Consider the following 24,639-nt stretch of genomic DNA (forward strand, 5'->3'; position numbering starts at 1 on the left):
TAGCTTCACCTGACAACACTTCCCATGTATTACTATTAATGTATGTGACCACACGATAATCAGTAACGCCTGGTGGGTGGTTGCTACCTGCCCTACAAGAGACAGCCTTGGGGTGGATTCCTCTGAATACCGGATGAGGGTTATTTTATTTATTTATTTAAATTGCTATGAATATTCTATTTTATTATTATTATTTTTACTCCTCACCTGAGGATATTTTTCCAATGATTTTTTTTTTTAGATAGAGCGAGAGGGAGAAAGAGAGAGAGAAAAACATTAATGTGAGAGAGACACAGCAATTGATTACCTCCCACATGACCCCAACTGGGGCCAGGGATCAAACCCACAACCAAAGTATGTACCTTTGCCCGTGAATCAAACCCATGACTCTTTGGTCTATGGACTGACACTCTAATCACTGAACCAAATTGGCCAGGGCTGAGGGTTATTTTACTTTATTTAAAAAAATTTTAAAAATATTTTTTCTTTATTGATTTTAGAGAGAGAGGAAGGGAGGAGGGGGAGAGAGAGAAACATCGATGAGAGAGAACACCGATTGGCCACCTCCTGCATGCCCCCCACTGAAGATTTGGCCCATAACCTGGGCATGTGCCCTGACTGGGAATCGAACCCGCAACCTCTTGGTGCATGGGTTGATGCTCAACCAGTGAGCCACACTGGCCGAGCGAGGCTTATTTTGAATAAAAATGGTCCTCTAGGTCTCTTTCTAGTGCTCGAAGATGAATCTAAAACCCTGTCCTTTCGTTTCACCACTTCTCCTGAAAGCCCTGCCTGGACCCCAGTCCTCAGGAGCCACAGTGTGAGCACCACCGACCACCAGCCTCCAGCTCCCTGCTGGGCGCCAGGGAAGCAGTCCACAGAGTTCTCCGCACTGTGGCTTCTGAGCCGACCCCACAGGACACGTTTACTAGTGACCTGGGTCCCAGGAAAGCAGTGGGGGCTCTCATCAAAGCTGCACCCAGCCTGTTTGAGGAGCAGCTTCTACAAAGATGTTTATGGGAGATGGTGTCGCAGATAGAGGTAAAGGTCTTCATTTGGCTCAGCAGTTTGGGTCAGTGGTTAGAGCATCGGCCTGTGGACCAAAGTGTCGAGGGTTCAATTTCGGTCAAGGGCACGTGCCTGGGCCACAGGGTGGATCCCTGGCCCCGGATGGGGCTATGCAGGAGGCATCCAATGAATGTGTCTCTCTCACATTGATGTTTCTCTCCCTCCCTCTCTCCCGCTCTCTCAAAAAATCAATGGAAAAATATCCTCGGGTGAAGGTTAACAAAAAAGGTCAATAATGAGGATAATGAAATAACTCAAAGCAGCGATGTCTGTGGTTCAAATGCATTCTCCAAAGAGGACAGTCACAGGGGGGACCTCGGTGCTTCAGGACTCGGGCGTCACCTTAAAATGTAGGCCCGAAGGACTCTGTGAGTGCGTCATTGTTGGCGACCAGGGGATGCAGGGTCTGTCTCCCTGTCCACTGGACATGAGGGACACAAGGTAGACCAAAGATCGTAGCCACCCCAGAGAGGCCAGCCTTCCTTCTGTTCTCATGTCTGTTGCTCACAATGGCTCAGCATTGAAGAATCCACTGCTGTCTTAGGAAGCCACTAACAATTTTCATTTTTCAATTTAAAAGTTGACGAAGTTTGCTTGAGTTTTGTAAACATATGGTGTTTAAACACTTTGTAGACTGTGAGCAGAAAGGCCAGTCCTCCGAGCCCTATGCATGTGGTGCAGGAAGCAGTCACCTCCCTGCCGAGCGGGGTGCACCTACCGGGGCGCGGGGCTCCCTGCACAGCTCTCCCCAGGGACAGGCCAGGGTCTTACTCTGCTTTGTCTGATGGTGGCCTCAGAGCATTCATCTGGAACATCCTTGCAGGCAGGAGGTGTGGGGTCAGTTAGATAATATTTGCGGACACTATAAATATCGTTGCCTCCTGCCCTGGACTTGGCTGACACATTTACTGTAACTCCTCACAGGGTGCCCCGTGAGCTCAGCCAGTGCATGGAGGTCAGAGAGGAGCAAACTAGTGTGGAGTGGGTACACAGAACCGGCCCCTGTCCTGGAGGAGTGCTGGGGGCACCCTGCACCTTGTCTGTAGAGAATGCTGAAGAGTTAATGCTGGGGACTCATGTGCATGTGTGTCTGTGTATATGAGTGTGTCTGTGTATATATCTGTATCTGCGTGTGTCTGTGTATTCATGTGTGTATTTGTGTGTGTGTGTGTGAGTACCTGAATGTGTGACATTTCAGGTCTAACACTTGCCTGCTCCTCCTACAAGCGTCATGGGTCCCAAGTGTTTCCCGTCCCTCCTGGAAAGGTGTTACCATTTGCTCTGGTTATTTTGTCCACAAGGTTAATTTACCAGGCTTGCACATGTTAAAATAAAACCAAAGGATTTACTGTGCTGCTGCATTTGCGTGGACTCAGCTGAATCTTGTGGAAAGATCCTTGGAGGCGGCAACCATGCAGAGCCTGACCCCAGGTCGAGGGCCCGGCTGCATCTTGAAGGGTGTGACACATATCAGCAATGACCTTCCTGAGCCCCTTGGTGCCAGCTTTGTTCAGGGCCTGCTCCAGAAACGGCTGGCTGGCTGGCCAGAGCCTTCCGACCTTTAACATTGGTCAGCGCTGTAATTAAAACTAAAAGTGTGTGTCCCCTGTCGTTACCACCCTATGGCTATGCTGTTTGAGCTTATTAGTGGTAACTCTCCTGTCTCAGTTACCTGTGGGGTTGGAAGTCCCTTAGTGGAAGTTCCTTGCTGGAGGACACCTGCCACAGCAGCGGAGCTTCAGACCCAGCCGGCCTTACTCTGCTGTTCAGTGGTCTCGTATCCTTGGCGCACTTTGATTTTGTCCTGTACAGAGACTCCCATGCCACCTCCCACTGTCATTATCACTCAGTGCTATCGGCCCGGGGAGTGCCTGTCAGTGTTTGCTGAGCTAAAGTTTATACCGGTGTGTTGCTGCTAAGGAAGGGTTTGAGGTGTGCAAAGCCTTGGCGGTGTTCTGGATCTGTCTGCAGCTGCAGTGTCGACACCCAGAGCTGATGGACAGCTGGATGGCGCTCTGCCCATTGCATACCACGAGGCACACAAAGTACAGCTCTTCTGCCCTTCCTACAGGAAGGGTCTGGCTTCTCCCGAGCCAACATGGAATTTTGATGCACAAGGTTACACCATGTGCTCGTGTCCAATCAAGGCCACTCTGGTAGTGCGTGCACGTAGGATACTAGGCCCTTCTTTGTGTTTGTGGCTCAGGCCTTGGAAAGGCCAGACGTGGAGCCCGGAGCTGTGGGTCCAGAGGAGGTGACCAGGTTACTGCTCACACGTGCCTGCTGGTCCCTTGTCTCTTTGGCGGTAAAGAGAATAAAGGCTGGGAGGGAGCTAAGGATCCGCCCACTGCCATGGTGTCCAGGTAGCCAAGCCCACCTGAGCACAAGTTTCCTACAGCGTGGACTGAGGTGCTGGGTCTTCTGGTGACAAGGACAGTGGTGAGGAGCAGGGCAAGAGCCTGGAGCCCCTGTCCTGACCGCTCTGTGTCCTGTTCCCGCCACCCTGGTGCTGTCCTTGCATCCCCCCCACAAGACCAAGCTGCCCCTGGTGGTGACTGTGACGAAGTTGGTAGACGGGAGGTTGCTACACAAGCACTGGGTGGGTGTTCTCCCTACCTCTGCTCCCACGGGCTGCGGGCTGTGCAGGGAACAAGGAAAGGCCCCGTGCGTGGTGCTAGCAGTTGCTTCCACCTCATTAGCTGGGTACATCTTCACAATAACCCTGAGACTTGAGTATTAGCACCCCGGCCTGGGAATGTGCAGGCAAGAAAACGGGTGTGGCCTGCAGTGACTCGGGCCCTGGCCAAGCGCGGAGCTCCTGCCTGTGTCCGCGGGCCGGGCCCCCCGGCGGGCCGGTCCTGGCCGGAGAGCAGCAGGAGCGGTGCCGCAGGCACTTGGAGTCAGAACCTGGCTTTCCGACTCCTGAAATGCCCATTATGTACTTAATTGCTAAACCACTAGCAAATTGCCACTTTAAACTTATCAAGTCTGCAGTTTAATTAACTCATTACAATGCAGCCTGCCGTCCGAGGGTGGTCACGGGAGATGAGGGTGGCTGCCCGTGGGCCTGACTTGTCCCATGCTGGCAGGACACGCTCCAGAAAGCCCATCGACCAGAGACCCCGCGCTGTGGGTGGAACTGGAGAACCCGGACAGTCTCAGACTGCCAGCCTCCTCTCGTTCCCCAGCCGCAAAGACAAACCGGGAACAGGGCCGATCACTGCAGTGGAGGGAGGCCAGAAACTGCAGCTGGGAAGATGTCCCCAGTATTAGGGGAAAGAAGGAAAATCGGCACTGAGAGCTTTCCTTGCTGCAGGGATGTTCTCAAGGATGAGAACATTTCTGATAACCAGTCCAAAAGAAACAGGCCAACGGGGGATTCGCACAGGTGAAGTAAGTCAGTAAAAGCAGCTGGCCTGCCTCCTCCTCACGCCGCTCAGCCTGAAGGTGATGGGCAGCCGTGCAGCCCAGGACACAATCCTGCAACACAGGCATCGGGAAGGTGTCTGCAGACGTGAGCAGGTGGAACCCAGCCACTGGGACACAGCAACAGAGTGTGGTTGAAGGGAGAGACCACGATGTCGCAGCTGGCTGGGCCCCAGCCACAGGGGCAGTGACTTGTCCACGGACACTCAGGCTCCAGGGAAGACTCTCTTTGGGACTGGGCAGGCCCTTCAGTTTCACAACCATTTTTAAATATTTTCTTTGTTAAATCGAATATTAAACATTTAGTAGAAATCAGAGGGGTAGGGATGGCTTTTTGAAGCATAACACAAAACTCAGAAGCCGTGAAACAAAAGATCAACCGACTTACCCAAAGAGAAGACGTCTGTATATAGCAAAACAACACAAACAAAGTAAAAATATAAGTGGCCATACCTTTGACAGTGAAGATATCCCTGGACCAATCAATACACGAAGAGCAACGTGTCGATAAGAAAACGTGAAGTTGTGATAAAATGCTGTGAAGAAACAGGTCACAGAAAAGGAAAAAATGTCCCCCAAATGTGAAGAGAAGTTAGATTAAATCTACGGAGGTAGGGGGTGCTGTTTCTCACCTGCCTGGGATGAGGACAGGGCCCCCACCCCTCACCACGGGCAGGTGTAACAAGCACTTCCACTCAGGAGAAAGCAGGTGAGCCTTCAACTTGAAAATGTGCCCCCTCCCAGGATGCCACCCCCAGAGCGTGCCCAGCGTTGACGGCAGAACTTCAGAAACAGGTGCCCGTGCAATGCACTGTGTGGACATGTGTTTCTTTCTCAGTGAGGGAAAAAAATGCAAATTACTTTTTTCTGTGGATTTTCAGGGCTTACCTCTGAGCAGGAGCATCTGTCCTGAACTTGGCCTGTCCCTCATCCTCTCATTTCCCAAATTAATACGGTTTTGTAGTAACCAGCTGCCATACAGGAATGCAGCCAAGGATTAGCTGATGGTGCCAGCGAGGACTTCCAGTTCCTAAAGTGCAAAGTTTGTTGTTGTTTTTGAGGATAAGCCTGGTCCCTCAGCACCTTCCCACCCCGCTGGCCCTTCAGTTGTCCAAGGTAAATTCACAATGCTCATGGTCCGTGGTGAATCTCTACGTTTGGAGAGATTGTGACTAAACACTAAGTCCTGACCACACACCCTGAGCCAGCTCTGGGGATCCCTTGCTGCCTTCCAGAGTTGCCCCCAAGCCTGACCCTGGGTCCTCGGTGCTGTGTCTTTTGGTCACTGGATTCCATCTTCCAAGAGGCCTACAGACCAGTGGGCACCAAGGACCCTGGCCTCCCAGCTACTGTGGCAGCTTTGCTGGCCCTTCAATGCAGGAGGAACAAGGGAGGAGGTTTACCACAACAGTCTCTGCTAGAGCCTGGCCAGCACACGGAGGACAGAAAACCTGCATTTTACAGAAAACAGCAACTTCTATGAATGGCGAATGGGACTAAAGCCTCCAGGAGGGTGGCCCCCAACGTGGCTGGCTTGGAGCTCCTGGGAACCCATGGGGGCGGAGAGGATGGCACCCCCACCCCAGAGAAAGGCATTCCCTCCCCAGTGGCCCAGCCAAGGACAGAGAAGCGGGGCTCGCCAGGAGCAGGGACCTCTGGCCTTCTAAACCCAGCTCCTGGACACCAAGTCCGTTAGGAAAGAAGAGAAGACCATCAGCTTGGCTCTCTCTGGACATTAATAAACAATTAGGGAGAGTCTGGATGGAAGGACATGTGCCCCAATCCTTTCCAGCGTCCACCAGGGAGGGGCCTTTCGACCCGTCAAAATGCAGATTCCTGGGATGGCCCAGGACTCGCTGAGCCGGTGTCTGGAGTGGGGCTCTGGGACCTGCAGGGTTCTTGCGCTGTCCTGTGTGCTGGGATGCTGGGGCCACAAGACACAGGGAGGGCAAGGCCTCCCGGGTCTCTTCCTAAAGCCCAGGGCAGCCCCCAGTGTCCCAGGGCCCAGGGCAGTTGGAGCATGCGACCAGGAAGAGCCGATTCTGTGCCCTCGCCACGGCCAGCCTGTGCCAGGACTGGGAGGCCGGTTGCTGCCAAGGGAGGATGGGGGCTCTCAGATGCCGTCATGTGGGAGCAGAGCTGGGCCCAAGGGAGGCCGTGCGGGGTGCCTGTCCTCTCTTACCGCATCATGGCCCCTCCCGAGCTCAGGGAGAACTCCCTCCAGGGAGTGTGAGCCGGAAATCTGGTGAGGTCAGGATGTTTTCCTGCGGAGCAGCCAGGCCGGACCTGAGCATCCCCAAAACCGGCCCTCCCTGTTCAGAAATAACCTCCCTCCTTTCAGGTGGTCACCCTCTGGGGCCACTTGTCACCTGTCCTCAGGCATGACCCAGAAGCACTACCCATCCTGCCTCTCTTAGCTGAAACCTGATCCTTACCAAGCGAGTAGGGCCCTTGTAAGTCACTGACCACAGGCCCGAGGCCACGGCACCTAGAAGGGCCTGAGCTAGGCCTGTCACTCGGCTTCTCAGCCAGGTCGGAGAGGGCTGTCCGTGGGAAAGAAGCCGCAGCGAGCCCAGGAGACCTCCATCGCGGGAGCCCCCACGTTGACTGGGAATGACAAGTGAGCAAGCAGGCCAGGGAGGGGCGAAGCAACCTGACAGCCAGGGTGGGGCTGGGTCAGAACCAGCAGGACCCAGCCTCCGAGCCGGCCACCTCCTCCCGCCTTGCCCAAGAACTCTTCCTGAGGTGGGACAGGGTCTGCACAGGGCAGGACCCTGGCAGGACAGGACCCTGGGCTCCGCATTCCCCACCCCCTGCTGGGGATTGGGGTCTTGTCAGGAAACAGCTCTCCTCAGAATCTCAAAGACTGCCCCTCAGCAGACGAGAAAGATTATTATGCCACATGTTGCTTAAGCAAGAGTCCGCCGCTTCTGTCAACATCGGACTCAGGCTTAATGTAGGAATGATCACTGTGTGCCTGAGTCTTAATAGAGCAAAAGAGAAAAGCACTTTATTTATTTATTTTTTTTTATGAATTTTATTTATTTTTTTGTTACAGATATTTTACCTTTTTACCCCATTGGCACCCCCCCCCCCACCCCCCCCTCCCCCCTGTCCCCGGCTTAGTTGTCCATGTCCATTGGTCATGCATACATGCATATAAGTTCTGTGGTTTATCTCTTCCCACCCCCCCACCCCCCATCCCCTCTTCTGAAGGATGTCAGTCTGTGCCCTACTTCCATGTGTCTGGGTCTACTGTATTCCTCAGACTTTTATGTTCATTATATTCCGTATATAAGTGAGATCATGTGGTATTTGTCTTTATCTGCTTGGCTTCTTTCACTTAGGATAATACTTTCCAGGTCCCTCCATGTCGTCTCAAAGGATAAGAGATCTTTCTTTCTTACCGCTGCATAGTACTCCATTGTGTATATGTACCACAGCTTTTTTATCCATTCATCTACTGGTGGACACTTGGGCTGTTTCCAGATCTTAGCTATTGTAAATAGTGCAGCTATGAACATGGGGTACATATATTCTTCCTGATTGGTGTTTCAGGCTTCTTAGGGTATATTCCCAGCAGTGGGATCACTGGGTCAAATGGAAGTTCAATTTTTAATTTTTTGAGGTAGCACCATATTGTTTTCCATAGCGGCTGCACCAGTCTGCATTCCCACCAGCAGTGTATTAGAGTCCCCGAGAAAAGCACTTTAACAGGCCTGTGTGGGCAGGGAGTTCACACCCTAAGATCCTGGCAGGCTTGATGGCCCAGGGGGCCAGGGGCCAGCTTCGGCCAGGGAGACCTCTGGAGGTCACGGTCCCCTGAAAGCTAGAATGTGGGCGGTGGAGCTAGTTTCTTTTGGGGCCCTGGAGACCCCGGCCTTAGAAGGCTCTGTTCCTGGGAGGGGGCCATTCTCTGGGCAGGAGATGGGGAGACCCCTGAGGAGGTTATACCCTGGCCAGGTCCCAAGGGGGCACCTGACATCGGACTGGCCAGGCCTCCAGGCTACGTGAGTGGGACAGAAGAAAGCATCCACTGGATGCTTCTGGAGCGCGTATCTGTCCTTGTGCCAGGACATCCTCTCCTATGGGGTCCCCGTCCCCAACACCCTCCCCATGGGGTTCCAGCCACCCACTCTCCTGTTCCCCACTGCTCCCAACCCCACTCCCCTCCCCCCCAAGGGGTCCTGGCCCTCTTGACGCCCCTCTCCCCGCAGGCTTCCACCTGTCCCACAAGGTCACCAGCGTGGTCCCTGAGAGCGCACTGCTCATCGTGGTGGGCCTGGTGCTTGGCGGCATCGTCTGGGCAGCTGACCACATCGCATCCTTCACCCTCACGCCCACTGTCTTCTTCTTCTACTTGCTGCCACCCATTGTGCTGGACGCCGGCTACTTCATGCCCAACCGTCTCTTCTTCGGCAACCTGGGCACCATCCTGCTGTATGCCGTCATTGGCACCGTGTGGAACGCGGCCACCACCGGCCTTTCCCTCTACGGCGTCTTCCTCAGCGGCCTGATGGGTGAGTAGGCACCCCTGTGCCCCAGGCAGGCTCTCTGGACTGCGCTACACCAGGGTGGGTTCTGCCAGTGGGCTCCGAGCAGCCCTCTTTAAGAAAGCTCAAGGTGCAGAACACAAACCAAAAAAGTGGTGTTTCAGGTCAGTGAGAAATGTCCACTTAGCCCTCTTGGTTTGTTTAGAGTAAGGTTCAAGTCATAAACAGCTGGTCCGTGTACAGCCCAGCTTCCCCAGGCCAAGGTGTGTGTCCTGCTTGGAATGAAGTCCTGTTGGACCAGGGAGGCCAGTGGGCTAGACTGGTGGGAACCGCCCTGTTGTTGTCCCTTCCCCTTGGCAAGGAGATGGGGTTCGGCCCCACCCCCTGTCTCTGAGCCCCCAGGGACAGAGAGGAGGAGGCCCCTCTGGCAGAGCCCCACAGTCCACATAAACACCCACCTGAGCCAAACATCGGGGTGTCCTTTCTTCCCAAACCTTGGAGAAAAGGTCACGCCATTTCACATGCACTCGAAGCTACTCCCCTGCTGTGTTTCCTGCAGTTTGGTTACTTAACTCAGCCCTGGCCTGGCGGACCTGTGAGGTGCACCCCACCCACTGGGAGTTGTTCATTATCTACCTGGGAAACTGGAGCAGGTGAGGCCAGGGGCTCACCTGAGGCCTTGTACAGACATGCCTGCGTGGTGCAGCCCTAAACTCTGGCCTGTCTGGGGCTGTTACAGCTGCCCCTGTTGCATCATGGGGTGGCCGGCACCGGGGTAACCAGGGTGGTGAGAGGGCGGATGTCGGCACCCGTGGGTGCCTGTTGAGCACGCAGCCCACCTCACATACTCCCTCCATCGGAGCCAGACTCAGGGGGGTGAGCCCAGATCAGCGATGTCCCATCTGACTGAAGGAAGAGCCCCGCATCACCTGACACGAGGCACCATCTGAACCCCTCTTCTCCTAGTGACAGAGGAGATGCACTGAGAAAGAAGAACAAAAGCTCCCCTGACAAGAATAGTCACCTGGCCTAGCACATTTGTCACCTCAGGACTTTGTCCTTACCCCACGGGGAGCACACACGTTCCCTCAAGCGCCCCCACTGTTGGCACCACCCACCAGTCCCAGCCCAGAGAGACCTACCAAAGGTGACATGAGGTCACACTTGCCTAGAAGCTGCAGGCCCGTGTGGTGCGATTAGTTTACATTTATTTTGATGCTTTTAGGTAGTCAGGACCTACCTGAGGTGACATGGCCATCTCTGGTTGCTGTGCCCAGGGGAAAGTCTCGGGGTTTAGAGCAGGGATACCTGTGACTGGCACCCAGGACACAGCTGGTCAGGCTGGGCGTCAGCCCAGGCCATGGAGCACAGCAGTACCCAGGGGCCAACGTGTCTGTTCTGTTTCCTGGTAAACAGAGCAGGGAGCCAACGGAGCTAGGAGGGCAGGGATCCATCTGGGCAGACCAGTGGCTCAAGGCCCAGTGCACCCCTCCGAGGAAGGTCAGCCTAGGCGTCCGGGGTCACTGTCTGGGTGAGCCAGCGTAGGGACAGGCCCTGCAGAAGCTCCGGGCTGTTGGAGAGGCCCCTGCGGGGGAAGGGGGGGGGGTGTGAAGACACAGGTCTTCTTGTGCAGGGTGGAGAGAGGGGCTAGAACATGAAGCTTGGTGGCCATGAGCCCACAGTCCAGTCCACAGAGCTGTCCTGGCAGGGCCAGTGGGTGGTGGACTCTCCTGCCAGGGAGGAGGGCAGGCTGCTCCCGGCCCCAGATTGTGTCCTGCTTGGAGTGGCTGGCTTCTGGAATGTACCACTGTGTCGGTCAGGGTCCACCACAACTCAAGGCTGACGTTCAGGGCGTCTTTTAAGGATTGATGGGCCCGGGCAGAGTGTGCATCTGGAAGTCCCTGGTGTTTGAACTCAGGGAGAACTGTGTGCACATCTGCACACTGACAGCATCTGGGGTAGAAAAGCAAAACCTATGATCCCCATGCCAGATAGGGCGTTTTAAACTCACTAGAAGCTGCTGTTTCTTCTTCTTTTTTTTTAATCTTCATCGGAGGATATTTTTTTATTTATCTTTAGATAGAGTGGGAGGGAGAGAGAGAGAAGGAGAAAGAAAGAAACATTAATGTGAGAGAGACGCATCAACTGGTTGCCTCTCACACAACCCTGACCAGGGCTGGGGATGAACCGCAACCGAAGTACATGCCCTTGGCTGGGATCGAATCCATGACTCTTTGGTCTGCGGGCTGATGCTCTAACTGGTGAGCCAAACCAGCCAGGGCAGCTGGTTCTTTTACCACCTGTCACTTCTTCAGGAGAGTGGTGCGGCTCCAGGCTGTGGAGCTTTAGGAGCTTCACAGAGTCTCCCTCTGGGAGTCAAACCTCTCCGCAGAGACCACCCTCTCTGAGGGGCCCCCGGGGCACGGCTGGGCCCTGAGAAACAGCTGGGCTCCCCAGATGCCCCCATCTCAGACCTCGGGGGCCCCAGGGGCACGGCTGGGCCCTGAGGAACCGCTGGGCTCCCCAGATGCCCCCATCTCAGACCTCGGGGGCCCCAGGGGCATGGCTGGGCCCTGAGGAACCGCTGGGCTCCCCAGATGCCCCCATCTCAGGCCTTGGGGGCCCCAGGGGCACGGCTGGGCCCTGAGGAACCGCTGGGCTCCCCAGATGCCCCCATCTCAGACCTTGGGCAGCATTCGGCCCTCTGTACTCAGCTCTCCCACCGCCCTCTAGCTCCCTTGCCCTGTAGATGGGCCTCTTCCTGCCCTCAAGGCATGACCGTCTCCTGGGCCCCTGGGGTCCACTCAGGCTGGGGAGGGGACTCACCACCAACAAGGCAGCAGGAAGGTCTACAGCCAGGGTCCTCCTCCAACCGAGCCCATTTGAGAGCAGGCCCGACACCCAGACTGAGCCAGACAGGCACCCGCATGCACCTCCTGAGGTTGTGGGCTCGTCGCTGGGAAATGGGGTTTGCACATGGCTTATTGTGACCTGGGACTTGAGATAACTCTGGGAGGATTGCAAGGGTGAAAGTGCAGCTCAGCGTGACCTCCCCACCCCAGGGCGCCCAGGAACCCCCAGTGCAGCAGCCGTGCAGCAGAGGGAAGCAGGGGCTGGGCTCCGCGCGGGCCCACACCTTCCGGGGCCTCCTTCCTCCCTCTGGCCCCTGCTCCTCACCTCCCAGCACCCCCAGATGTGTCATCCATCTCTCTCCCCTCCTTTCTCCCCTGTCCCCCTGTAGCTGCTCATGTTGGGGGCCCTTGGGGTTTCCCAAGGGCAGGCATGGCCTGTGGGACCTGCCCAACCGCATCACCTCCCTTTAGGCCGGTCCTGGTTACTTACAATCATGGCTGAGACATCATTTTCCTGGGAGGCCTTCTCCCACCCCATCAAGTCCCCCGATGCTTTCCCAGCCCCTATGACCCTGCCTCTGTACTCACCTTGACCGAGGAGCCAACTCCCCAGGGCTGGGGCCTGATTGCCTGTCTCAGAGCCAGGCACCACCTGAGCCCCGCGTCTGCCCGCAGGGGGCTCACTCGGGAGCCAGCCGGGAGGGGTCAGCCAGGCCCAAGGGGAGACGAAGAGAGCGGGGCGGTCAGTCTCCTCCGGATGGGCTGCTGCTCCCTGCCTTTCTTGAAGGACTGGGGGAGCCTCTGAGGGAGGCCAGTGGTCTGATCCAGGCTCCCACACCAGCCAGCCTGAGCCCTCTTTGAGTCGAGTCCCCACTCGGGGGGTTCCCAGCCCAGCACCTGAGGCAGCCCTGGGAAGGCCAGCGAGGGGCCCCTGCCTCCGCTCCCCACAGCCCCTCTTCTCCGCCAGGTCCGGTAGCCAGGGGACGCTGCAGGGACCCTCACTGATGCCCCGCTTGTCTCCCAGGAGACCTGAACATTGGGCTGTTGGATTTCCTCCTGTTCGGCAGCCTGATAGCTGCTGTGGACCCGGTGGCCGTACTGGCGGTGTTTGAGGAGGTTCACGTCAACGAGGTCCTGTTCATCATTGTCTTTGGGGAGTCACTGCTGAATGACGCTGTCACCGTGGTGAGAGAGCGGGGGAGGGTGGCCTTGCCACAGAGTGTTTCAAAGCTGTGGGTGGGGGAAACCCTAATAACTTTGCTGGAAAATGCGGAGCCCACGCTCCCGGGGCCCCCCAGTGTCCCTCGGTGCGGTCAGCACAGGGGAGCCTTGCTGACGTTGCCCACAGAACCTGAGTAGCTCCTGGGCCCCAACGCCCCCCAGGCTTCGTGGTTAGCCGGCTTTCCCTGGGCTTCTTCCACTGGGGGTCCTTTCCTCCGCTTCTTCCTACCTCCGAACCACTGGTTCTTTTAATCAGATTTCTTCATTCTTTCACAGTTCTTAGCAACCCCTCCCACTCCCCCCATCCCCACCACACACACACACACACACACACCCCATTCCTTCACGAGGTGGTGGTTTCACTGTTGAAATCCCGTGGTCTCTGTTCCCAGAGCAGAGGGTCTTTAACTTTGGGTCCACGGTTGGTGCCCTCCTTCCTGATTTTCCGAAGAGAATGAATACATAAACAAACAAAACCTCACTGTAATCAGTGGGGGGGATCAGCTTGAGCTGAAAGTGCGCTCCGGAGGCTGGTTTTCCCTCAAGGAGGAGGTGCCTGGGAGCTTGGCAGGGCCTGAGTGGGCAGGGGCTGGAGGCCCCTATGAGAAGTGAATGCGAGATTCATGACACATGAGGAACTAGCTCAGCATTGTGGCCATCTTGCAGTTTTCCACACCCATCCCCAAACTGGGCCCCAACCTCCCTGCAAGTGATGAGTCTCTGAGCTGGCTCTGGGCCAGGCTGCATGCCCCGCGTCCACCACCTCAGCCCACACCTTGCAGACACGGTGGGACCTAGAATGCCCTGATTGCTCTAAAAGTGCCTGTGGCTTCTCTAAGAAGTTCTTGTCTCTGAAGTCCCTTCAGGATTCAGGAGATTGAAGAGCCTCAGGGCAGATGGCACCAGATTCCTTATGCAGCAGATGAGATAATCTCCGGGGAATTGAAAGTAATTTGAGACATAATCAGAAACACAGGGCAGGCCCCTTCAGGCCTGAGGCTACCCTGTCCTGAGGCTCCGTGCCTCTGGGGGGCGTGATCCCCTGCCGGAGCCAGGGCGCTCTGCACCTACTTCCTGCGGTTGGCCCTCCCTCCTGGGTTGTCAGAAAGAGGCCGGAGAAGCAGTGGTCTGGTCCCAGTGACCTTCATGTGTGTGTCCTGTCCCTGTGCACAGCACCTGTGTGTCTCCCTTGGAGACAGTTTCATATACCCACCCCTTGGGGGTCCTGGAGAGCACAGACTTGGGGGCACAGAGATAAGTTTCCTCCCGAGGGGCCTGCAGCCTACCCCGGGAGCACCTTGGCTTCCTTGGGGTGGAGCAGAAAACACAGCTGTCTCCACAACCCAGGCCTAGGATAAGGTTTCTGGGCGTTTATCTCAGCGTCTTGGTGGGATAAGGTTTAAACATCAACATGCAAAGAAGCCAGGGGGTGTGGCCCACATCAGGGGGCAACATAACAGCGAATTCACTGAAGATGAAACTCTGGGTTTGTCTTGGAAAATGCAATTGAGAATTCAACCCAGTGGGTTAGCTTTGTGGCCACCCCTGTTTTGCCCAGGGTAGGAAAGGGCCAGGTTGCTCCTGAAGGTTCTAGTTCCTTCCAGAATGTTCTGCCTCCTGGTTCTCACCTGCTGGCTCACCTTTGGCCTGCTTCCCATTGACCATTACTGCCCCGTGATGATTTTCCCGCCAGCAGTTTGCAGGTCCAAAATAGACGGCTGCCACAAGTCCTCTCTCCAGCCCTAAGTCCTGAAAGGCCTGGGCCCCAAGACAGGGAGGGGTCAGTGCTGATGGGTGGCTGACCCCATGTCTGCTTTGCCTCTCTGTCCCCCAGGTCCTGTACACCGTGTTTGAATCTTTCGTGGCGCTGGGTGGTGACAAGGTGACTGGCGTGGATTGCGTTAAAGGCATAGGTGTGTGGTTGGTGGGTCCATGTGTCGGGGGAATGCCAGGGTAGCCTCTCTTTCTCCAGGATGCAGGCCGCCTGTTGGCAGAGCCTCTGTGGACTATGGAGCTAGGCTGGGCCAGGCTTTGGCACCAGTCCTGCCCCTGGGACCCGCAGCCTGACAGTCCTTTCTGTCCTCAGTGTGTTTCACAAACACGATTTCTCTGGGTTCCAGCCACCCTGGGAAGCCACAGGGTCAGTGCCCCTTAGACCCACCAGGAATATTAGGTTGGATGATGTGGGTCTTGGTGTCCTGGGGGGTCCTAGGTGTTCCTCTGGGTAGGGATAGTGACAGTCAGTCTGTGCCTGTAGGTTTAGGGCTTGGTCCTTGCTGCTAACCCACACCAGAGGGCCACTTGTCACAGTGCTCTCTCTGTGATGGGGCAGGGAGCTGGGCCCCCTGTGGGCTGCAGGACTGTCCCCTCCCCAGCTTTCCACACTGAGGCTTGAGGAATCCAGGCTTCTTCCAGAGAATGGGCCTCTTGTGTGCTGAGCTGCTGGCACTCCGTGCAGGGGGTTACCAGGCAACTGCCATGAGGAATGGCCTGGAAGGAGGGCCAGCCTGGCCCACGCCACATGGGTCAGGCCACGCCGAGGCCACAAAGGGCCATTTAGGCCACCCAGCGTTACGCCCTTGCCCCTTGCAGTGTCCTTCTTCGTGGTGAGCCTGGGGGGCACGCTGGTGGGGGTCGTGTTCGCCTTCCTGCTCTCACTGGTGACCCGCTTCACCAAGCACGTGCGCATCATTGAGCCTGGTTTCGTGTTCGTCATCTCCTACCTGTCCTACCTCACCTCCGAGATGCTGTCCCTGTCAGCCATCCTGGCGTAAGTCCTCCCTTGCTCATACAGGCCCCAGAGCCCGGAGCACACCCCGGCGGCCTTGCTGAGTGGGGTGGGCTGTGGACGCAGAGAGGTAGAGGGGAGCAGGACCCTCCCAGATCAGGGGGAGGCGGGAGTGGCGCCTGTGCTCCCTTAGCCCTCTGGAAGGCACAGCCTTTCACATTCACAGCCCGTCATCCAGCCTGGCCCGCTGCCCAAGCTGGGTGGAAAGTCACTGTGGGGGCGAAGAATTTGATCTATTTGGCTTTTTAAATAGGGAGTTGGAGTTCTGATGCAATTGTCAGAGCCGTAGCCAGAGGGGAGGGGCTTTGTGTTCCTGCCCCCCACCCCCACCTCCGGGGCCTGCCCTGTGCCTCCCCTCAGAACCAGCCACCCAGCTTGGACAGAAGCAGGCAGCCTGCTCTGCAGCTCAGAGTTTAGTCCCAGACGCTCATAGTCAGATGGCAGTGATGCTGGGGTACTGGAGCTGCACGTGGGCCCAGCTCAGGGTGCTGATCCCCAGTAGGAGCCCCGAGCTCATGGAGAGAAGGGCTGACCGGTGAGGTGGATGCTTCTCTAGGACACAGAGGTCCTGGGGTGCCGCCAGGTAGGGCAAGCGCTGGGTCTTGGGACCGGCCCGCAGCCTCACGGCCTGCTGTCCCGCCCTCCAGCATCACCTTTTGCGGCATCTGCTGTCAGAAGTATGTGAAGGCCAACATCTCGGAGCAGTCGGCCACTACGGTGCGCTACACCATGAAGATGCTGGCGAGCGGGGCCGAGACCATCATCTTCATGTTTCTGGGCATCTCAGCGGTGGACCCCGGCATCTGGAAGTGGAATACGGCCTTCGTGCTCCTGACGCTGGTCTTCATCTCCGTGTACCGAGCCATCGGTGAGGGCATGGTGGGGGTGGTAGAGGGAGGTGGTGGGGGACAGTGTGGCAATGGGGGTACCATGGATGATGAGGGGGTACAGGAGTACCCTAGGGACCATGGGAGATGGTGGGAGACAGTGGGGATGGGGCATGATGGGGGATGATGGAGGGGTGGAGAGATGGGGGGTGGGAGACTGTGAAGGATGATGGGAGATGGCGGGAGGACAGTGTGGGGGACAACCCTGGGGAAGACAATGGCCAGGTGACATAGGCACTGGCTGTGGGGAGTCCATGGGAACCAGGAACTTGGTGTTGGCCCCCAGCCCAGTGAAGGGTGGGTTCAGGAGTCCCTGGGGAGCCTCAGACAGACCATCAGTAGTCCTCAGTGAAGGTCCATGCCTTCCTGTGGCCTCGCCACCGTGAAACAGGTAGGACAGCTGAGGATCAGGATAGAAGGTTCCAGAACCCAGGGAAATCCATGTGGTGTCCCACTGACTCACTCTGGGCGAGGCAGAGTGATTTGGCGACAGTGTAGGAGCCCCTGCTGCCCCCACCCAGGACCTGTCACCATCCCTGGTGTGTGGTGCCTTGGGAGCTTTGATGGGGGCCAGTGGGGGTGAGAGAGGCTCCCAGTGATCACAGCTGCTCACCCTGGTCCCTGGGTTAGGACTAAGGGCTCCAGGCAGCAGATGCCACGTTGGGGTAGGGTCACCCTCTTCCTGCTGCCTGAGGCATCAAGAGGCAAGGCCTTGGCCAGCGCAGCCTCAGCCCAGTGAGACCCGAGAATATCAGAGCTGCCCAGCAGCCCACACCGCAGACTGAAAGTGTTCGGAGTGTCCCCAGAGAGAGGCACAGTTCCAAGGTGGGACAGGGGACAGGGGTGAGTAGGGGCCACACTTAGAGTTTTCACCATCCCCTTGCTAGCTACTGCTGTCACCTGTCACCACCTTCCCTCCTAGGAGGGAATTCCTAAATGTTACCTACCAAGGGCAGCGGCTGCCAGGGAGGGTGACGCGGGGCACACAGCCCTCTGTGGAAGCTGAGCGCATGTCTGGTCCCTGCAGGCGTCGTCCTGCAGACCTGGATTCTGAACCGGTACCGCATGGTGCAGCTGGAGATCATAGACCAGGTGGTCATGTCCTATGGCGGCCTGCGGGGGGCTGTGGCTTTTGCCCTGGTCGTCCTTCTGGATGAGAACAAGGTCAAGGAGAAGAAGCTGTTTGTCAGCACCACCATCGTTGTCATCTACTTCACTGTCATCTTCCAGGTAGCCCCTCAGCCCCGGGCCAGCCACACCTCACTGTCCGCCCGATGGCCCTCCATGCCCGACCCTGCCGGCCGCCAGGGGCAGGCCCTTCCAGCACCATGCTCTCCAAAGAACCTTTCCAAGCTCCAGGCCCTAATTTCATGTTATAATTTTAGTAACTAGGAGCTGTTTTGTAGGTTTTCATGTGGCCCCACAAGGGAGGAAGCACAATTTGGCTTAAAAATGTCCTTCCTTAGCCGTCACTGGATAACGGAGCCCCAGTTACTATCATGCCAGCCCACCTGGCCTTGCTTTAGACTCATCTGAGGAGTAGATTTGGGGATCTCAAGAGGCATCAGTGGACCCGCAGGCGCTGTTGGGGGCTCCGCCCTGCAGGGAAGGTCACAGACCTGCCAGGTCCCTGGATAAGGGTGGCCCACTTCACCCCTCGTGGGTGCGGGTAGATCGGGTGTGGATCCCCACACGGGGGGCCCAGTGGGCTGGAGTGGGGTGCAGTGGGGCCTGCCCCAGCTGTCAGGGTCAGCGTACCCCTGTCTCCCAGGGCCTGACCATCAAGCCCCTGGTGCAGTGGCTGAAGGTGAAGAGGCGCGAGCACCGTGAGCCCAAACTCAACGAGAAGCTGCATGGCCGGGTAGGGGTGGTGAGGAGGGAGGACGGGGCGGGAGGGAGAGAGGACCGGGGGAAGGGGCGGGCATGGGGAGAAGTACAGGGAGGGCTTCCAAGTGACACCAGGCTCCTGTCTGTTCTGCAAAGGCTTTCGACCACATCCTCTCGGCCATCGAGGACATCTCAGGGCAAATCGGACACAACTATCTCAGAGACAAGTAAGTGGCTGGTGTGGCCCCTGATGGGATGAACCAGAAAGCTCGGGAGGCCCTTCTGCCTCAGTTCCTTTCCCTCCCTCCTCCTTTATCCAGTGACCGACCATAGGACCCTCAGGGTAGGGAGAACACTGCCTTTCACCTAACCCTAACCCTGCCAAACCCCAAATATGGAAGAACACTACACTCAAAGGAGCCCCTTCCACCTGGGACCCCTCCTCCCCTTCCTCTCCACGGAGCCCCTCCTGCCCAGGGTGCCCCCTCCCCAGTGCCCTGAGCCTCTTCTCGAGGTTCCTCTTCAAGTCTGTCCCAGCCACCTCCTCTTCTGACCCAAACAGCCGGTCACTGTTCTAACTGCGTTGAATTTAAAAACTCCTAGGAAGCCTGGTTTTCTCCAAGTGTGAGGGCCGCGGTTGGGGGTTGGGGGGAATGTGGTCTCCTCCCCCGCCTGTGCCTCATGCAGGTACAGTGTGCCTCTGTCACTGTAGCCAGAACTCGGTCCCCTGCTCGTACCTGGCCCCACCCTGTCCTCAGCCCACCTTTTTGGAGGGTTATGTAGTGACTTGGAAAACTCTCTGCAATATCAAATTAAATGAGAAAACTGAACCCCCAATTTTATGTACATTCTAATCATAAATGTCATCAGATAGAAAGGTAGGAAGAGCCCTGGCCGGTTTGGCTCAGCGGTTGGAGCGTCGGTCTGCGGTCCCGAGAGACCCGGGTTCGGTTCCCGCTAGGGGCATGTACCTCGGTTGCAGTTTGTCCCCGGCCCTGGTTGGTCGTGCGGGTGGCAACCATTCGATGTGTTCCTTTCACATCGATGTTTCTCTCTCTCTTCCTCTCTCCCCCTCCCACTCTACCTGAACAAAAAATAGAAAAATGTCCTCAGGTGAGGATAAAAAAAAAAAGGTAGGAAGAAAGTATAGAATTGTGAAATAGGCCTGATGGTGGTTTGTTTATTAATTTTATTTTAAAACTCACCTTTGTGGTTATTATAAATATACATAAAAACCAGGGAGAGAGAAGGGTCCACCCGCTCTGGGAGACCACAGTCAGCGAGTCTGGGTGGTGGGTGGGGAACACCCTGCCTTGTCCTGCCCGGGCCTCAGCCACAGCCCACCAGGTGCTGACACCTTCTGGTTCCATCCCCCAGGTGGTCCAATTTTGATAGAAAATTCCTCAGCAAAATCCTCATGAGAAGGTCAGCCCAGAAGTCACGAGATCGAATCCTCAATGTTTTCCATGAGCTCAACTTGAAGGATGCCATCAGCTATGTGGCCGAGGTACCAGACACTCCACATGTTCTCTATGTTGGAGGTGGGGGCTGATGCAGGACTCAGCCATGGGATGTGGACCGCCCCTGGGGTCTTCCTGCACCCGACAACATGGGTGGGGGAGTAGTTGAGGGTGGTACCATGCTATTGCTGATGGCCCAGCCACAAGTCTATCTGAGGCTCATGGGTCCTCCAGCACCCTGGGAAGGGGTCATGTCACAGTTCCTTCTCATGCATGGGAAGCTGAGGCATAGAACCTTCCCCATTACTCTGTAGGACACTCTATGGTGCTGGTGGGTCTGACCTCTGAGGCCAGGTAGGGAGTTATGGGGCCATGGCTCCCAACATACATGTATACACAGACATGCATGCTCATGCATGCACACATATACACATGCATACACACATGTGGGCACACAGGCACACACAGGGGGAAGCAGCAAGGATGTCTTCTCAAGTCCTGTGGGGTAAGTAAGGAACACACCCGTGGACAGGCTGTGGTTCTGAAGTGATCTCAACATCTCCACGTCCGTCCAGGTGAGCAGGACTCTCCTGCATTCACAGAGCTCCCTGCCTTCTCCAGGTAAATGGGTCCACCCCAGGTCTCTGGAAAGGCTCTCCACCCCCATGCGTCCAGGGTGTGTTATCAATGAGCAGGGCTCAGCGAGCACTGAGTGCCCAAGGGATGAGCATGCTGTGCGGCTGCATGGTGACACGTGCATCTTGCTGTTTCTGACACCACTGCCCTAGCAGCAGCCTCCAGCCACTCACAGTTGGGACTCAGGGTGTGTCAAATGGCACATAAGTCATGACGGGTCTCAGGTCTAACTCCACTCCTCATGGGACATGCAGTCCCACTGGCCTCTTCCCCGTGGCCACACACCTGGCTGCGCTTCCGGGCTTCTCAGTGCAGTCGTGTGGCCTCCGTGGCTATTACATCGATCCTCAGACCACCTCTGCAATGCGCACGTCTCATACACGCCCTGTGGGCTCCGAGGCCACCCGCACCTTGCACAGGCCTGGGTCTAGGCAGGTCTCAGGCTGGCTTCTCCCTGTGCCCAGTGTGAGACTGTAACGGACCTCCGGGCTGTCCTATACAGCCCTCTGAGCACTGCGGCCCACGGCACTCCCAGTGGCACAGTCACTTTAGACCCCTGCCCAGGCCTCCTCCGAGGGGCTCTGACGGGCAGTCCCTGCCTTCCCTCTGATCCCTCGGAGCCTGCAGGTTTCATGCCTTCCCTCTGTCCTTCCCCGTGCCAGCCGGGGTCTGCACAGAGCCTGGTGAGCTGGGGGTCTCAGCAAACCCGGTGGCCTCCCCAAAGAGATGCGGTTAGAGGACTGGAAGCATCTGTTTGTTCAGAGAGGAAGTGACTGCTGCCCCTGCAGGGCTGCTCTACCCGACACGTGCAAGACACCCCAATTCCCGGTTGCTCAGAGGGACCGGCTGGTTCTGGCAGAGGAGCTGGGGGCCATTGGGGGATAAGGACAGGGGCCCCTACGGCATCCACTCAGCCAGTGCTACCCAACCCTGCTCCATGGAAACCCCAACCCACATGCTCCAGACCCCAGACCCCACTGGGTGACACAGGCTCCTGGCAAGGCCCCCAGTCTCACCTCTACCTGTTGCTCCCCTACATCCAGTGCCTTAAACCCTGGCTGTGTCTGTGGGCTCCTCCCCTGGTATGACCTGCTCAGAAGGCCTGTGCACCTTGCTGTCTGCCCTCAGCAGTAGCCAAACTTGGCCGCCCTCCCCAGCTCCAAGCCCTCCCCTAAGTGGTGCCCCAGCCCCACCAACAGGAGCCAGGCTGTGGCTTTTGTTCCTGTCAGGCTTTTCTCTGTGTGGTCTCAATCTGAAGGTTCAATTCCCGAGGGTTCCCTTCTTAGAGAAACGAGGACAGCTGGTTTGGACCCCTAGTGGGGACAGGGCTCACCTTCCTAATCCCATGGGGATCTGTCGTGCTTTCCCAACACGCCCCACGGTGCCCACAGAGGTGCTGTGTCCTCCACACAGTTGTGCCTTCACTTTCCTCTTAACACAATGGCTAACTAACTGCTCAGCTCAAACATGGCCTTGGATGTGGCTTCTGAAATCTCAGCTATCCAGGCTGAGAGGTGACATGGGCCGGTGCGGTGGGCTTCCCTGACCCAGCTGGGTGCTCCCTGTCCTCGCTTATGTAGGCACATCCTCTTGCAGGGAGAGCGCCGCGGGTCCCTGGCCTTCATCCGCTCCCCCAGCACCGACAACATGGTCAACGTGGACTTCAACACGCCACGCCCCTCCACTGTGGAGGCCTCCGTCTCCTACCTGCTGTATGTGCCCCAGTTCACCCAGGCTTCCCCCCAGGAGAGGCTACCCCCACCAGGACACCTCTTACCGTGACCCTGGAGACTGCTGTGGGCATGAGGCTTGGGGGGATGTTCCCTGCCCAGCACTTCCCAAGTCTTACTGATCACAGCCACACCAGGGGCCCCTCTGTACAGACAGCAGCCAGTGGGCATCTTGGGGCAACTGAGAGGTATAAAAAGGGCAAGTGAAGCCTCCCAGCTTGAACACCATGGGGAATGGCACAGAGTGTGGGGAGGGATATGGAAGCAGGTGGGTGCCAGGTATTTCGCCTTCACAGACAAACTCACCTTTATTACCCAGTGAACACGTTGGCGTTGGCAGAGAGGGAGGGAAGGAAAGCCAGGCAGCAGATTTGGGACCAGGCCTCTTGCCTTTGCTTGGCTGGGGCTTGTAGGTAGCAGAAGACTGTTCTTGGCCTCGTCAGCCAGTGCCTGGGTGCTGGGGAGAGGCAGTGGGTGCCTGGGCGCACAGCTGGGGCTTTAGAGGGGCTGTGGGAACTGCACAGGAGGCCTTGTGGGGTCAGTCTGACAAAACCTCCAGAGAGAGGACTCCCTGGATCAGCCTTCTTGGCAGTGGCTGGTGCCCAGGCCAGAAGGCGTGGGGGCAGGAGGGGCAGACGGGAGAGCAATGGAACTTGGACACTCCACATGGTCCCATGTAGGAGGGAAAATGTCAGTGCGGTGTGCCTGGACATGCAGTCTCTGGAGCAGAGGAGGAGGAGCATCCGTGACACGGAGGACATGGTCACTCACCACACGCTGCAGCAGTACCTGTACAAGCCCCGACAGGAGGTGGGCTTGCCAGCAAGTGGGGGCTCCTGCCCAGAGGCCCCCCTCCCTGGGTCCTGACCAGGGAGAGCCCGAGGTGGGGAGGGGCACAGGTCCTCCTCTCTCGGGCAGACACCACTCAGGCTGGAGGGTCAGGGCTCAGCCTAGCAGCCGGCTGGTCCCGGGGCTCTGTAGTCCTCAGGGGTCTGTCTGGCCAACTTCACAGGGAGCTTCCCTGGGGCCGCACTGGGACGGTGCGGTTGGAGTGCCTCCAGCTCTTCAGGTCACTGCCAGCTATGACTGTCCCTGTCACCTCCCCCCCTCCCCAGTACAAACATCTCTACAGTCGACATGAGTTGACTCCGGAGGAAGATGAGAAGCAGGACAAGGAGATCTTCCACAGAACCATGAGGAAGCGCCTGGAGTCCTTCAAGTCGACCAAGCTGGGCATCAACCAGAACAAGAAGGCGGCCAAACTGTATAAGCGAGAGCGTGCCCAGAAGCGGGTGAGTGTGCTGAGCGAGCGACTACGGGCAAGGGGCACCATGGGTGGGGCTGACGGGGGGAGGGCACCATGCAGGGGGAGGCATGTGGGGGTGAGGCCACCAGGGGACCATGCTGGTCAGTGATGGAACCACCAAGCATACCCTTCAGGGACAGGTCTGGGCAGGGAGGGGATCTGGGCTGGGGGACCAGTGGGGTCTCCCAGGGACAGTCTGCAGTCAGGGGACTCCCTGGCCACTGTACCAATACCTATAAGCGGTTTCATTCTGTTTTTCAGAGAAACAGCAGTATTCCTAATGGGAAACTGCCAATGGAGAGTCCCATACACAACTTCACCATTAAGGAAAAAGGTACCAATTGGGGCCATGGCAGAAATGCTTCTCAGCGGGAACTCAGGGTTGCGTGCAAGGGGCCAGGCAGGGTGCAGAGGGCTGTCCTTGGAGGGAGATCTTTGCTCAGCACCCAGGACCCTCCTATGTAGGCTGCTGCCCTGCTTCTCAGAGTGGCAGTGAGGACAACTCTCGGGGTGCTCTAGGAGACTGGACCAGGGCCTTCTTGTTTCCAGCCCGTTTCCCTTGTGCTGCCCTTTCTTTGTCACCAGATTTGGAACTTTCAGACCCAGAAGAGATCCCCAACTATGATGCTGAGGAGATGAGTGGGGGCATCGAGTTCCTGGCAAATGTCACGAGGGATACAGCGACAGACTCCCCATCAGGTGAGAGGATAGGGGTGGCTCACTGTTGCCTCAGAAGTGAACGCAGACATTGGACAGGGACAGTAGGACAGGACTGTGGCTATGTAACTGCACGTTGCAGGCTGGGAGTCTGCTCTGGGCATCAACCAGAGGGGGTTGTCACCTATCCTGCACATGGTGTGGGGAGGGAGAGCGTGGGTGGAGGGCCTGAAACCCCAAGGCACATGACCTTGCCCTTCCAGGTGACCTCCAGGTGATGGCTGCAGG

The 24,639-nt window shown here is 57.0% G+C and overlaps 1 protein-coding gene across 1 annotated transcript in view; it reads left to right on the forward strand.

The window, feature by feature from the left end:
* Nucleotides 1-24,639, forward strand: part of SLC9A3 (solute carrier family 9 member A3) — a 49,279-nt gene that overhangs the window by 23,997 nt on the left and 643 nt on the right. The window contains exons 2-15 of the mRNA XM_036280591.1: nt 8,712-9,014; nt 12,864-13,024; nt 14,895-14,973; nt 15,653-15,830; nt 16,496-16,716; nt 17,763-17,965; nt 18,507-18,596; nt 18,719-18,789; nt 19,940-20,069; nt 22,255-22,370; nt 23,069-23,198; nt 23,504-23,680; nt 23,956-24,028; nt 24,280-24,393. Coding sequence (XP_036136484.1) covers nt 8,712-9,014; nt 12,864-13,024; nt 14,895-14,973; nt 15,653-15,830; nt 16,496-16,716; nt 17,763-17,965; nt 18,507-18,596; nt 18,719-18,789; nt 19,940-20,069; nt 22,255-22,370; nt 23,069-23,198; nt 23,504-23,680; nt 23,956-24,028; nt 24,280-24,393 — 2,046 coding nt within the window. The remainder of the gene's footprint in view (nt 1-8,711; nt 9,015-12,863; nt 13,025-14,894; nt 14,974-15,652; nt 15,831-16,495; nt 16,717-17,762; nt 17,966-18,506; nt 18,597-18,718; nt 18,790-19,939; nt 20,070-22,254; nt 22,371-23,068; nt 23,199-23,503; nt 23,681-23,955; nt 24,029-24,279; nt 24,394-24,639) is intronic.

This window comes from Molossus molossus, unplaced genomic scaffold (genome assembly GCF_014108415.1).
Source record: "Molossus molossus isolate mMolMol1 unplaced genomic scaffold, mMolMol1.p scaffold_m16_p_3, whole genome shotgun sequence".
NCBI classification, from domain to species: Eukaryota; Metazoa; Chordata; class Mammalia; order Chiroptera; family Molossidae; genus Molossus; species Molossus molossus.